The 14,500-nt window shown below is 34.2% G+C and overlaps 3 protein-coding genes across 3 annotated transcripts; all 3 read right to left on the minus strand.

The window, feature by feature from the left end:
- Positions 1-209: 209 nt before the first annotated feature.
- On the minus strand, positions 210-3,463 carry LOC123223174. The gene is made up of 2 exons (XM_044646273.1): positions 2,877-3,463; positions 210-811 (listed from the first exon to the last, which is right to left on the minus strand). Exons 1-2 carry the CDS (start codon positions 3,153-3,155, stop codon positions 620-622), a joined length of 471 nt encoding a protein of 156 aa, XP_044502208.1. The 5' UTR covers positions 3,156-3,463; the 3' UTR covers positions 210-619.
- An 812-nt stretch (positions 3,464-4,275) lies between these two features.
- On the minus strand, positions 4,276-5,782 carry LOC123224502 (kelch-like protein 8). The gene has a single exon (XM_044648187.1). It carries the CDS (start codon positions 5,635-5,637, stop codon positions 4,537-4,539), a length of 1,101 nt encoding a protein of 366 aa, XP_044504122.1. The 5' UTR covers positions 5,638-5,782; the 3' UTR covers positions 4,276-4,536.
- A 5,482-nt stretch (positions 5,783-11,264) lies between these two features.
- LOC123223157 (indole-3-acetic acid-amido synthetase GH3.10-like) lies at positions 11,265-14,500 on the minus strand. Its single transcript, XM_044646254.1, has 4 exons — positions 13,901-14,500; positions 13,422-13,523; positions 12,399-13,216; positions 11,265-12,062 (listed from the first exon to the last, which is right to left on the minus strand). Exons 1-4 carry the CDS (start codon positions 14,248-14,250, stop codon positions 11,527-11,529), a joined length of 1,806 nt encoding a protein of 601 aa, XP_044502189.1. The 5' UTR covers positions 14,251-14,500; the 3' UTR covers positions 11,265-11,526.

A 14,500-nucleotide genomic window follows, 5' to 3' on the forward strand; every position in this document is an offset into this window, starting at 1 on the left:
TTATGCATCAAAGAAGCAAAACTAATTATTATCCTTCATGTTCTCGTATTTACTAATTATTACATTTTTTTGTTCGAAAGAATCTAATTTTCATATTTTTTTATGGAAAGAAACAAAATTTCACTATTTTTTATTAAAAATACAAAATGGTTTCCAGCCTGCATTACATATGACAGTATTTTCAACTAAAACGAGGAGAGATGAGAATATAGAGCAAGCCTGAGGCTGTTTGTGACAAATTGCACTTAAATTCAGCCTCGGTTTCTCTTTTACTCAATGGCCTTCTAACCTTTTTAACATATGACATTCACTGTACTAAATTAACTGAATCAGAAAATACCTTATAAAAAACTTGGAAGGTTGGTTCTCTATCTAGATACAACCTTCTGTTTTTTAAAGCAGGGATACAATACAGTCTGAAGAAAACATATTAATCAGCAGTGTTTTCTGAAACATTTGTTTTAATCCAATCTAAAAAAATCAAGAGTGAGTTTAAAAATCTGGAAAACCATAGAAGTAAGATGTTTTCTTTTCTAAATATTGTATCCCAAATCTTCAAACTGTGACATAATATTGAAAAATCTTTTTGGATTGGAACCAAAGCAACCCATTAGTTTTTTCAATTGTTTTCAACTGAAGTTGAATTTAAAGTAGTGATTGAGGTTGAGATAGAATTGAAGCAATGGTTATGGTGATTGAGAGGCAGTAAGAAGCGCTCTTGATGGCAAGGTGGTGGAGCTGGATGTGCAATGAAGGTAGGAATTTGCTCACCAGGCATCAACACTGATATCCCTTTAGTATACACTGTCATCTGAAAAATTAAGCATAAATTAATACAAAAAATGCAATTCAAAGAATACATTTATCACAACAGAAGTCAGTAGCTCTCATCACCTAGCTAAACAACATTAGTCAAAGATTGATAGCTAACACTGACATAATTCTGCAATCACACATGCTTTTTCATATTTGTCAAACTAACGGAGTATCCCAAAAGTTATATGTTGTGAAGAGGACAAATTTTTGAACTTTAGAAGTGAGAGACTCTAAACAAACATAGTTTGTGCATGTGATTTCATTATTTTAACTGACAGTGAAGTTGAAAAGAGCTAGCTTCCACACAAAGAAGACAAAAATGAAATCTTATGATCATTCTTGAGTTGAAAGCATGAGGCATGGACTGGAGTTAACCTTATCAAGCATTAGAATATAGCAGTACAATAATAAAACTGTCTGTAGATCTGGTAACTCTTTCCATAAATCAGGGGTGTAAATCTCGAAGCTTATATTATGGAGAATTGGTAAAATTCAATGATGAATGAACCCAGATAATTTATGTTAATATACTACACATATTCAAACTTTACACCACTCAAACGTAAATATCAATCAGTTTGAAAAATTTATTAGACCTTATTGTAGCATTTAGCAACAGCTCAATCCTGACTGAGGTGATGATATTTGGCCACATTAGTTAATGCTGTTGGCCAACAATTCAGGCATGAAAGCCACTCTGTCAAGGCATGTCTGCATGAGTTTAATGGCGTGGGTCATAGTTTGGAATGGCACAAAAAGGAGATTGTCAACGACACTTATTAATAGAAGATGATTTTGAATTAAAAAAAAATTACAACACCTTGAACTACAACCATTCCTGAAGGATTGACTTTTCATTTGCAAAGAAAGTTTGACAAAACTTGTAGTTTGGCTTGTTGTGACATTTCAAGAGACAAAGCCCATATGCTGGTGATATATGCAGGTCCCATTAGCCCCGAAACTATGGTTACAGTAGGCACTTCATCTTTCTAATGTCTCCCCTGACTTGTTAATGTTATTAAGATAACCATTAAAAAACCGGCATGGGGAAACTACTTTAATACACAATATCAATATCTACAGAAGTGTTGCTTGTGTACAGAAACATGTTTAAACAGATGCAAAATACATAAGGCATTCCACTGTAGAAATACAAAACCATTAGCAATTTAATCCCTGTTATCCTCCCATGATTAATGTACAATCACAACCCACGGATTATACTGGCCCCTAGTAATCATGCCTCAGAAATTTAAACCTCTAGCAGAGATATGAATTCGAACATGCTAGGGAGACAAAAATAAATAAATGGATATGGAGAAAAAAATAATTAAAGACAGAACATTCCAGTTTGATTAATTATGTTGAACTTATATTTGATGAAAATATCTAATTAATGACTGTTTTCTTTAATTGGTTTTCTTTTAGAGGAAAGATGAAACTGATACATGAATGGCAGTAAATGTCTGATATGAAAAACCCTGGAGACATGCCAACATGGGCAGTCCATCAGAGCCTATCAATTCAATGTTGTGAATACATTTAGAATAAATGGGTCCCTACTATCAGTCTTGCAGTCCAATGGTATCTTTTCTCTTTTTTCTTTTTCTAATCTTTTTGAAAAACAGAAAAGAAACGGAGAAAGAAATACTAAAAGAGAAGAAAAAGTACACAAATCTGTTGCTAGAAAAAACAAAAATTAGAAAGAGAGAATTGAGGCATCAATTATGGAACACATAACTACTTGGCATTAATTTGATTGGAATGAATAATTAGAGGGTTGATTGAAGTGTTGTTGTTTTCAGGCTAAATAATACAAAAAAGCTTTTATATTATCAGCTGCAAGTCATTTAATATAACATTCATGGGCAGTAGTAATGCAGTTTGCATAGTCAAACTGCAGGAATTAGCAATTTCAAATAGAAAATTCAGTAGAAAGAGAGAGAGTGAGAAGGAAAGAAAATCGGTGCCTTTAGTCTAAGTTATAATTAGAATTTATAATTGAGAACCACAAAAGGTTAATTAAAGAAGAGAATTATGAGATAATTGAGAGAGCATACTTTGGGAGAAGGGTAATTAAGCTTGCCGTTGAACACCATCTGAGCCTCGAGATCAGTATGAGAGTCGGAACCAGATGGCAATGATCTCGGCCGAAGAAATCGCTCGAAAATAGCCATAACGAGGAACATTGATATGAGAATAGCAGTGGCTACGAAGCCAAACGACACAGCATTCACCGAGTTATCAAAATGCCTCCAGTGCTCTTCCCTCTCCATATTCAATGGAGCTAACGTTGGTGGCGGTACCATCACCCAGCTGCTATGATCTTCACCACCCATTAAACCCCTTACTTAAAACAAAGCAACCAAACTTCTTAATTTTCTCATTACCAACCGTACAAACTAATACGAAGCAGTAGAAAAATTACAGAGCAACGCATGCATTGTGCAGCGTGAAGTTTCCCAAACCGTACAAACTAAATTAGTTGAAAGAGAGGCTTCTCAGAAAGGGTTTATGTTTATGATGTTAGGAAAGGTGGTGCCTGTTTTTCGTTGCCGAGGAAGAGAAAGATGAATGTGTGTGTTTGAGAGAGAGACAGGGAGCGAGAGATGGGTGGTTGAAAAGAGAGCTTCCAGCATGACGAGTTGTTTTATGTACTTAGAGACGAGATTGTATAAAGGTTAGTCAAGTGGTTAAACCTCAAAAGCAGATTTACCTTTACATATTTTATGAAATTATTCCATAAACAATCTAAATTAATTTAATTAAATAATTAATCGCAGTTTATTTTCTGATTTTATGATGTCAAGTAACAGCTACGTGGCCAAATTGGAGCTTGAGATCATGGCTGGGGGACCAATCAGTACCGTCCATTCGAGACGCGGCAGTAATGAACACAGAAACAAGTCTGGTATTGAATTAGATCACAGAGGGCTCGTGCTAGTTTTGGACTCCTTTTGACATCATCTTATGCGCTGCACCGATGCAGATGCGCATGCATATGCACATGCGCATCCACATCTTTCTCTCCTTTTGATGCTAAGTTGACACGAGTTGTAGCCTGGGCTCTGCCAAAATGGACCCCCTTTTTTTTTTTTTTTTTTAATTTTAGGAAAATTTCTTAAGCGGGGCCCAGTTCATGGGTCGGGTTGTTTGTATAATTCAATTTTCTATTAAATAGTAATTTAAAAGAAATACCGCCAAAAGATCAACTGATTGATCAATTATTTAGATATTTATTTTCACTATATTTTTATTTTAGAGTAAAGAAAACTGAAAATTTCAAACAAACAAAAAAAGATTTTGTTGATGGGTTATTTATTATTATGGGTTAAAAATGATAGCAAGAGTTTCTTATGTGCCCATATATTTACTTGGATGAACACAATGAAGATAAAAAATACGTTAAAATTAAGATATGCTTAATATTGTTTGATTAACAGTGCCTATTCGAGAATGAAAAGCAGTAATGCTCTTCTTGATTCAGATTAGAAGGATATTACAAGGAAAATTCTGTGATAAAGGAAATCACATATGAAAGTTAGGACCATAGGTTGAAGATGGATCTTATTTAATGGAAAACTTGTGATTGGTAATGATCCCAACTCCCCTATTATTGCAATACTTGTCGATATGTTACAACGATTCTATTACTATTACCATTAATAAAGTGTCATAAATAATATGGTGAATGATAATGGTTTTTCCTTGATGCTGTGTCTACATCTGCGGTTGCCTGAGGACACAGCAGTGGCTGCAAAGCTCTTTCTCTCCTTCCTCGTCTATTGGCTCCAAGCTAGTCCACCCATCACCATTTGCTGATGTGTCAAACACGTGCACATTACACATGGATCTCGATATCTCCCCCGGCATCCTGTAACCTGCCAAGAAGTATAACTGTGTCCCTATTGGAGCCATCGTAAGGTATAGTCTTTTGATTGGTGGCCAATTTGCTACTGATGTTGATACTGGAGATGATAGTGTTTCTAAATGTGACCCATCTACCTCGTTCCATATGTTCAGTTTCCCATCAAATGCTTCTATGTGTCCTTTCCATGCATTTAAGCAATCACCGGAGCTAAAAAGTTTGTCATCAACGGCGACGATCTGATTTGGCGGGATATCTAATTGCCACATCCCTCTAATCACATCCCACTTGGCATTTTCCCAGTCGTACACTTCAGCTGAGCTCCTCTCCATCATTCCCCACGATGGAATTTTTCTATCCACATCTCTCTTCTCTGCAAACCCACCTACCACGTGGATCTTTCCTTGCCACGTCACCGCCACACATTTGTATCTCAACATGTTCATGTTAGGCAAAAGTTTCCATTCGTCAAGGCCCGGGTCGTACACCTCAGCAGAAGAAGTTCCACATGCCCCTGACAACTTTGATTGTCCTCCAGCCACGTAGATTTTGTCATCACACACAGTGCAAGCAAAGTCAAACCTGGGGACACGTAAGGGAGCACATTTTGACCAAACATCATTAACCGCATCGTAACGTAGAACCCGTGGAAGCACTTCAAGATCAACCTCAAAGATTTCGTCAGGTTCATGGCCTGACAATTTCTGACAGAGTCTGCCACCGATAATGTAAATAAAGTGACCAATGGAGACCATGGAAAAACCCTTTAAAACCTGGTTTTCGATAAGGCCAGGGATGGTGGTGACTCGGTGCCATACATTAACTGATGGATTGTAACATTCAATCCAGTTGGAGATTATGGCTGTGCAAAAGGAGGCGTAAATTTTATGAGTAGTTGTGGAAGAAGGATGAGCGGGGGAAGGAGAAGGGAGCTGGGAGGAAAGGGATCCCATGGAGGTGGGTGTTGTTTGTGTGTGAAGGTGAGGGAATTGTTTAGTGTGAAGGGCAGATGAAGATATAGAAGTGGTTGGAGATCACTAGAGAAATCTAATTTGTCATGGACGAGGTGGTTGAGAAGAGGGAGCTGATATATCTAAGATTTTCTTGTTGAATTGTTTTGGTTTATATGATCGATGCTTGCATTGTCCTATTTTTGGTCAGGTTTGGGGAATACTGTGGGCTTTTCAATATCAGAAGAGCCAAACTTGGAACTTCAAATTCAAAGTTATTATAATGTATGCATAGGGAAGGTAATTAGAATGCCACGCGTATTTCATTGAATGAAGCAGGGCGTAGCTAGCTTGCTGAAAACTGCAGCCCGTTGGGTTTTTCAAGGAAGAGAATGCACTCTCTCTCATGAACACTTACTTTCTCCATCAAATATTATTGCACCAGAAGCAATTATTGGTGCTGTAAATGCTCACTTTGAGAAACGGGAAGAGGGAATTGATAGTAGCAAATGCAATACAATAAAGTCAGTCATACCAGAGAATATCATTAGTGATGTGTACAGGCCGTGCAAATTTTTAATAGGTCTGACTTCAAATCTAATTTAAAAATTTCTGCAATATAAATGTAACTTTACACAAAATCGTGAAAAATATTTAAGTTTAGACGTGAGATGCATGACTGACAGACTGAGGGTATGCAGATTTTTCGAAAAGAAGCTTTAGACAGAAATGAATCAGCTGGGCAGTTGTGCTAAAAAGCTCACACATATTCAACATTACAATATAAAGAAAGTATCTTATCAACTTCAACCTTTGCTATAGAACAAAAGAAAGCTCACTCATATGTAGTTGTATATTAATATCCATGGTTGTTGCAAGTATCTCACTTCGCCAAACGCTATAGAACAAAAGGGCTCCCATTATTGGTTTTTGATTCAGTTTTATTTTCATCAAAGATAAAAAAAAATTATCAGAGATTAATTTAACCCTTTTGAAAGAAGACAAAAAAAAATATTTCAAATCTTTTATCATTATTGGTGTGACCGTTTATATCAATGAAATCTACATTAAATCTGAGTGGATTTAGATAGAAAAAATATAAAAAACACAACAATGTCTACATCCACGTAGTGTTATTACTTAAGTAATGTTGAAATAACGTGAGATTCTAAGATATGCATATATGTGTCTTCATATCGGTCTTATATCAATTTCCTACTTAAAAAATTTATAGTAGTTAATTAAGGTTAATATTACACGTATAATTGTCTTATATAATGTAAAAACTGATAGTTTAATGGGTACTCATCGTAATCCTAAAATGGTAGAAGAGTAATTATATTTTAATTATGTTTGTCCTAACTAAGAGAAGTGACTTTTTGACAATTGGAAGCATTCATTGAATGGTCAGTAGATTACAAAATTCATGACATATATTTGGTTCTTATTTTCTGGTTTGTGGCTGCAGAAGTGATTATGTCATGAACGAAGGTATTGATCAAGGAGTGTTCGCCACACAACAGTATGACTGATTTTGTTTGAACACTCGGTTCAATTAATTAGTTGTGTAAGAGAAGGCAGATTATAATAGATTAGGTGAACTTTCAGATAATACAAGAATTGAAAGAAGAATATGAGGCGCAGCTAGCTGTTCCACAAATGCCTTTTCATGTATTTCCCAAAAGTCACGGACAGCGAGATAAACTGCCCAGAAACATGATAGATTTTGTTGGTTCTATCGGTCCTTTTCGTTGATATTACAACCAACTTTAATTGTACGTCAAATTTTACTACACGAACATTGCACCCATCATGCTATTATCATTTTCACTCAAAATCACTGAACTTGTTTGTTTTCTTCAATAATGTTGACATGCCATTTTCCTCCCCGTGATTGAAACACTGTTAATTACAAGTACTTAATAGTTAAATAAATTGAAATTTCTCATGCTAATTATATTAGTAAAACATTTATGCTGAGAAAATCAATGAAAGGGGGGGCTATTCTACAGTACAGATTTCTTTAAAATATGTTTGTACTCTCTCTCTCTCTCTCTATATATATGCATGGCTTCTATCTGTTCCAAATTTCTTGACTACGTTGCAGACTAATTGTATGCGTTTGAATAGACCAAGATTACAGCCATGTCATGGCTTGACTCCGTTTGCCTAATGTTATTATCTGGCCAAAAGACTTATTCCCACCCAATGTTTAAACGGCCAAAAAAGATGATAACAATTTTGTCTCTTCATTGAACAAAAAAGATTCATTTTTATTTAAAAAATATAAAAATCGACATTTGAAGAGAGAGATACAATAAAGGTAGATATCAAGCAATACCAAGTGGTTATTGGAGAAAAGGAAAAAAATTCTAAAAAAGAAATTATGTATTTTCAAATTTTAGATTAAAAAAATTATTAAAATTTTAAACTAAAATGTTAAAATATAATAAAATTTTAATTTTTTAAATATTTTTAATTAAATAATATTTTTATTTTTAATCCTAATAAATAATTTTAATATAATAATAAATATTTAAAATTTTATAAATAAAAATTTAAAAATATATTAAACTTTAAATAAAAATAAATCTTTTAACCGTCTTATATCACCGTAATTATAATCTCTCATGACCAAAACACACGTTAGAAAGTAGACCTGGCCACGGGCTGGTTTGGCCCGTGAACTGGACCGAAACCGGCCCGGATAAAACCGGAACCGGAACCGACAAACCAGGAACCGGAATGAATCGGAACCGAAACCGGGCTGGTTCTGGTTTACATAAATTGGAACCGTGAAACCGCCGGTTCACACCGGTTTATGAACCGGCAGTTTACTGTGCTAAACCGAAAAAAATTTGAATTTTTTTTTGAATTTTTTTTAATTTTACTTAAACAGCCAATGGTTCCCTTGAATCGGTGGCTTGCTGAAGTTTGAAGAAAAACTGCAGGGGACAATTTTCAGCGAAATTGCAGGGAACCAAGTCCCCTGCAAATTTTTCATAGAGTCCCCTGCAATTTCTTAAATTATTTTACCCCCCTATTTTTTAATTTTTCCAAAAATTTTTTTTTCTATACATATACCAATTCAAATTTCATTCTCTCAAATTTCAATCGCTCTACTACTCTCACTCTCAATCCTTCAAACTCTCATTCTCATTCTTTCAACTCTTAATACTCTCTCAATATTTCAATTCAATCAAATTCTCTTAAATTTAATTAAATTCTTTCTTAATTTTTTATTAATTCTAATTTCTATTTTTATTATACAATTCATAATTAATTATAGAATTTATTTCTATAATTAATTTTATTTATTATTTTTGTATTATCTTTCCTAATTAATTATATAATTTATTTATATAATTAATTTTATTTACTTTTTGATTATCTTTTATAATTAATCAAATAATTTATTTATATAATTAATTTTATTTATTATCAAAAAATGGCAAGTAATGAAAATTCTTCCGGTAATAAGAGATTTGGTCAATATTTACATATATCAAATGTGAATGAAAATCAACTTATAGACCCTAAGAAGATACGTAGGAAATTTAATTGAAAAATTAAGTCTAAGCCTTTCTTTTAATTTTTAATTATTATAATTAATAATTTAAAAATTAAATCAAGATCATGTATTAAAATTAACGGTTCAATATCAGTTTCGAACCGAAACCGTCGGTTCCGAACCGGGGCCATAAACTGGAACCGTCGGTTCCGAACCGTGGACGAACCGTCCTATTACGGTTTTGGTTTATGGTCCTTATGTTTTCAAACCGTAAATCGATGGTTTCGAATTGAAACTGGTGGTTCACGAACCGTGGCTAGGTGTATTAGAAAGTCATTAATTTTCTGATAAAGATAACATAACATATATTAAATATCTAAAATTTTAGATAATTAAAATTTCAAATAAAATAATTAATTTTTTAATTATTATATCAAATAAATTAAATAAGATATCAGCAAAGCAGATTAAACCCTAATTATCGTACAAGAAACTTCCTCATTATCAGACAAACCACTCTCAGGGCTTAGTTTTGGTGAAATTAATTAAGCTGAAAGGCCAATGAACGTTGGCAGTCTTCGTACCTGATGATTATACAGAACGTGATAAATTTATTGTCATATCTAATAATGTTGATCAGTTTCTCGGTTCTTTCAGAGACATGGTGGAACTGGCCACCACCATAAGGCTACTGTAGAGTAGGCTCAGAAGCAGCTTTTTTTTTTTTGTTCAGCCTGTGGACAGGGGTGAGGCTGACTGATAAATTGGGAGGAAGAGGAAGGGTCATAATTTTCGTTCAAGTTTGTGACCGTACACCTACAAATTCTGATAGACCTGCCCTCTAACTGGTGAGTGTTGAATAATTAACAATATCCAATTCTTGCCCATATTTTGGCGACAAGCTAATACGAGGAAGGCATCTTTAAAATAATAGTTTAAATGATAAAAAATATTTTATATATAAAAAATATAAATTTAATTTTGATATTATAATATATTAAAATTAAAATTTTAATTTATTTGATTTAATTATTATAATATTGATTAACTACTTTGATAACGATGGCCTATAATAATAATAGAGTAGAATAATACACAGCCCATCCTGTTGATTTATTAAGTGAATGATTAAAAATGGAACCATTATCATTAATTGGGAACAGAGGACCAGCATGAAAAGATTAAAGCAGCCTCATATTTCAACGAAAGGCACCCCATCCTAACCTAATATCAGATTCCCCGGGGTAAAAGTTAAAAAAAAATTAATTACCATCCCCAGTTAGTCCAACGGTTAGCAACCTATCTTTTTCACGGCACCGACACTGTACTTTTGTTTAGTTAGGTGTATTTACTGGATGACATCTGTTTTGTACGAATTCGGCCAAATTACTATTATTATTATTATTATTATTATTATTTTTGCAATATGACAACTTTGATGATTGTTATTTTTTAATATTTCAATAAAAAATAATATTCACGCTCTTCAATCCTTTATTTTTTAATAAAATTAGATTTTTTGTAAAATTTTTACAGATTAAATATTGGGATATTCAAATTTTTATCTTTAAATGAGTTTATTTATATAAATTTATTATATTTTTTAGATATTAAATATTTTATTATAAAAATAGTATAATATTTAAATTATATTTATTTTTAATTTTAGATAAAAATAGGTCGGTGGGATTACTAATTTATTCTTTTATAGATATATAATCTAGAATTTAAGTTTTCAACTAAAGACTTTTTATTATCACTCACTAAACCTTAGATTTAATTAAAAAATTCAACCATCAATAATCAATAATCAATTATTTAAATTTATTTTTGATATTTTTGCATGAACGAAGAAAAGATGCTTAAGAGATATGATAAAAATAAAAAAGTTTTTGTGTAATTAAATAGTAACGAGGTTGAAGTTCATATATAACCACTACCAACAGTTGATCAAATGAGGATGTTTTGGATATTTTTTCAATTTGTGATAAAAATGTTTAAGTGCTTATACATGTGATAATTTTGTGGCAAAAAATTTCATGTCCCTTAAAATATTACAATATATAAATTTAAATAAAAAAAAAAGATTTATTCTCTTCATTAGAACACTGATAAATTTTCAATCCAAGGCGCTGGCCCCAGAATACGGAGTGAACTTAGAAAAGAGGGAGAATTTTTTATACATCTCACGATCATGAATCATGGAGTCTGAAGGATACAAATATTATTATAATTTAGAGTAATAAAGAGATGCTGCCACTTGCCCCCGTGCCCGTGCCTGCCTTCAAAGGATGGCTTCTCTCCCGAGAAATGTGTATATGAATATAACACCTTCGCCATGCATGTATAACAAGCATATCTACCGAGTGTTGTATTCATTTTCAACAATATGCTGTGCTATGGAACCTCTTAATTGTCCAATCATTGAGAATTCTGAGAAGGACTTGGTTTTGGGTGCACCTTGGGGTCTTGAATTGGCTGAGTGCAGCCCCGTTTCCTATGAATTGATCCAAAATCTTTCTGAAAGTTCCACTCTTCACAATACAAAGCTCTAAAGCTCCAATTGAATTAGTTCTTCTGGAGACAACATAACCATGATCAACGAACGAAGCATCCATCTGGCTGCAACATTCTTGAAGAACCGTCTCCTCCACTTCTCCATTAATCTCCCAGTATATTATGTAGTGTCCTGGTTGGCTTCCCATGTTGGCATGGCTCGTAAAATCCACTAGCTCAGCTCCCCTCTTGCTCAGAAGCTGTGACCCTTTTTCTACCACTAATTGAAGATCCTTTTCAGTGTTCTTGTCAATATTTATAGACAATATAAGCTTTCTCCTGCATACGAAGTTCAGTTTTGGTGTCCCTTTATGAAAATCAGCAACTTCCACCACATCTCCGAGCCTGTACCTATAAAGCCCTGAAAAAATAACACCCTAGAAGTAAGTGTATTTATTCAAGAAAATTCATATACCACTAAGAAAATAAGAAAAACCAATCCTTGAAATCAACATATATGTCAAATCGATGCTCGAATGAGGCACATGCCATGCATGAATATATATAGGCCACTGTTTTCACAAAGAAGATAGTTTTATTTATGTCAGCAAAAATATAATCAGTCATGCCTAGAATAACTATTCAGTAAGATTGAGAGGATCTAGCTCTATCTTGAATTTCCTTTCTAGTTGAAATTCAATCAATGGAGAAAAGATTTAGAAGTGTGAATTTTACTTTGAATGAAAACAAAACATACCTGTAAATGTAGTGAGGACAATCTCATACTCTTGTCCAACCTTGACTTGAGAGAGTGGCACGGGTTCATCTTCTATGAAGTCATCGATTGCTGAAGAAAAATCTTTCTGTCGATAAATTGGTATAAACTCGAAGTAAGAAAAAGTGGGTATTACTGCAAAAGTAACATTCTCAGGAGGCAAAAAAGGATCCATATTCACCCCTATCCAGCTCTCAGTAGATCCATAATCAGCACTCACTAGGGGCAAATCCGCAGCGTAGTGCCTTAACTTTCTCAAGTAGGGTTGCATTGAACCGGTCATTATAGAGTAGACATACTTAGCATTTGGCCACAGCTTAGGAATTAGACCAAACCAGTCTACGCTTTGCAACTTGTTGCAGTTCCCTTCAATTTGTGAAGCCAAGCAAGGTTTTGGAGAAATAATTTCCAAAACAGCTTTTCGCATTTTTGGTAGATTGATTCTTGAGCTAAGTTTTCCTTCTCTAATGTCATCGCAAATGTCTTTCCAGAGGTCTTCAAATACTATAAGAGCCTGAACTAAGCTATAGGCAAAAGTGGAGGTTATGAACTCAACTTCATCACTGAAGAAGAGACCAAGGAGGAGATGACAATAATTGGATTGCTTGTAGTCTCCACCAGAAATGACTTCGTCTGGGCTGCACGTGAAGGACTTTGTCTTCTCTTGTTTGATTTTGAACTCTTCACTTGCATAGTAGTGCGTTGTGGCGGTTCCTGCTGTTAACCCTCCTTTAGTTTTAAACTGTTTGCTACTGTAAATTAACTCTAGGATCCTCCCACCTTCCCTTATTGGAAAAACCCTATAAGCCACCATGCAAACGAAACAAAAAGAAACCCATCAAATAACTACTAAAACGACTTCCAAAAAAGGTATAAAGACAAGGAACTTTGTTAGACCAATATGATAAAGGTCTATAGTAAAAGATAAAGATATCATATATAGAAGAATATTACCAAATACTCCAAGTCAGTCTAAGTTAATTGAGAAGAGAGAAGAGATTAAACCTTGATCTGTAAGCTGCTGCCAACCTGAAAATCTCAAGAGTGGTCTGCGAGCTATGGCGAGTAAAAGGAACGTATTTCTGTCTTCCTTCTGTGGTTCCGGAGCTGTAACAACATAAAATCATCAAGAAAAAGGGGAAATAAATCTGAAAAACGTTCTTTACACTGGGAAACAAAAGCCAGTGGATTTCGTTGAAATTAACCTAAAAAGCTGCTACAAGTACAGTGCTTTAATAAGCTTTTATATCACTTTAGTCTTCAAGCTAGGTAGCCAGAAGAACTCTGACTTAGCCCTTGAGATCTGAAAGAGGAAATCTGGAAGATGAGAAACAGCCATCCATAACTATGAAGTCCATAGCCGATATTCTCCACTCTGATTCTTTAACTCACATGATAATTCTAAAAGATGACTTTTTATTATAAATTTTAAAGCAACCAAAATAATAAAATATGAAATTAAAAAACAAGGGTACGTTACCCACCTTAAGGAGAGAGTTGTTATAGGTTCTTTGGTGAGTACAGGAGTTGTGTCCCCATCTGCAATTCTCTGGATATAAGGATCTAAATCTGCATGGGAGACAAGAGGTACCAAAGAGGTAAAAAGAGATTCCAATGCACATGCATCCATCTCTTGAACTTTGATGTCTCCAAACCATTTCTTCAAATATTCCACATCACAGTTCTGAAGAAGAATCTGGCGAAGTGTCTCCCTCTGAACAAATCCGGCGTTCCCTGATACGTCGTCGAACCAAGTGATTATGTCAAACTCGCCATGTTGATGATTTCCAATTCCATTTCCGTTGCTCTTATTAGAAACAGCCCTAGGTTCCATTTAGATGGTGATGGTGATTCTGCAGTGTCAATTAAAACGGCAAATGGAGAATTAATAACTGGGGTTTTCTTTGTAGTATGGCCTTTTAAGTTAGCAACTGGGGTTTTCTCTTCTCTACTCTCGATTTCGCAGAGCTATGAAGAAAAAGGAAAAAGAAGTAGGAGCCCACATATTATGATTTATCTTGGGTCTTATCCCTTATTGAAAACTCAACTATCCTTGTAAACATTACCGAAGCATCGCCCGCAGA

The sequence above is a fragment of the Mangifera indica genome, chromosome 8 (assembly GCF_011075055.1).
Source record: "Mangifera indica cultivar Alphonso chromosome 8, CATAS_Mindica_2.1, whole genome shotgun sequence".
NCBI lineage: Eukaryota > Viridiplantae > Streptophyta > Magnoliopsida > Sapindales > Anacardiaceae > Mangifera > Mangifera indica.

Bases quoted from the DNA above. Each gene is read 5' to 3' on its own strand.
- LOC123223174 (XM_044646273.1), bottom strand. From the start codon at position 3,155: ATGGGTGGTGAAGATCATAGCAGCTGGGTGATGGTACCGCCACCAACG. The intron at 812-2,876 runs GTATGCTCTCTC...TTAATTTTTCAG, and splicing joins TTAATTACCCTTCTCCCAAA to ATGACAGTGTATACTAAAGG.
- LOC123224502 (XM_044648187.1), bottom strand. From the start codon at position 5,637: ATGGGATCCCTTTCCTCCCAGCTCCCTTCTCCTTCCCCCGCTCATCCT.
- LOC123223157 (XM_044646254.1), bottom strand. From the start codon at position 14,250: ATGGAACCTAGGGCTGTTTCTAATAAGAGCAACGGAAATGGAATTGGA. The intron at 13,217-13,421 runs GTTTAATCTCTT...GGTGGCTTATAG, and splicing joins GCAGCAGCTTACAGATCAAG to GGTTTTTCCAATAAGGGAAG. The intron at 12,063-12,398 runs GTATGTTTTGTT...TTATTTTTTCAG, and splicing joins TGTCCTCACTACATTTACAG to GGCTTTATAGGTACAGGCTC.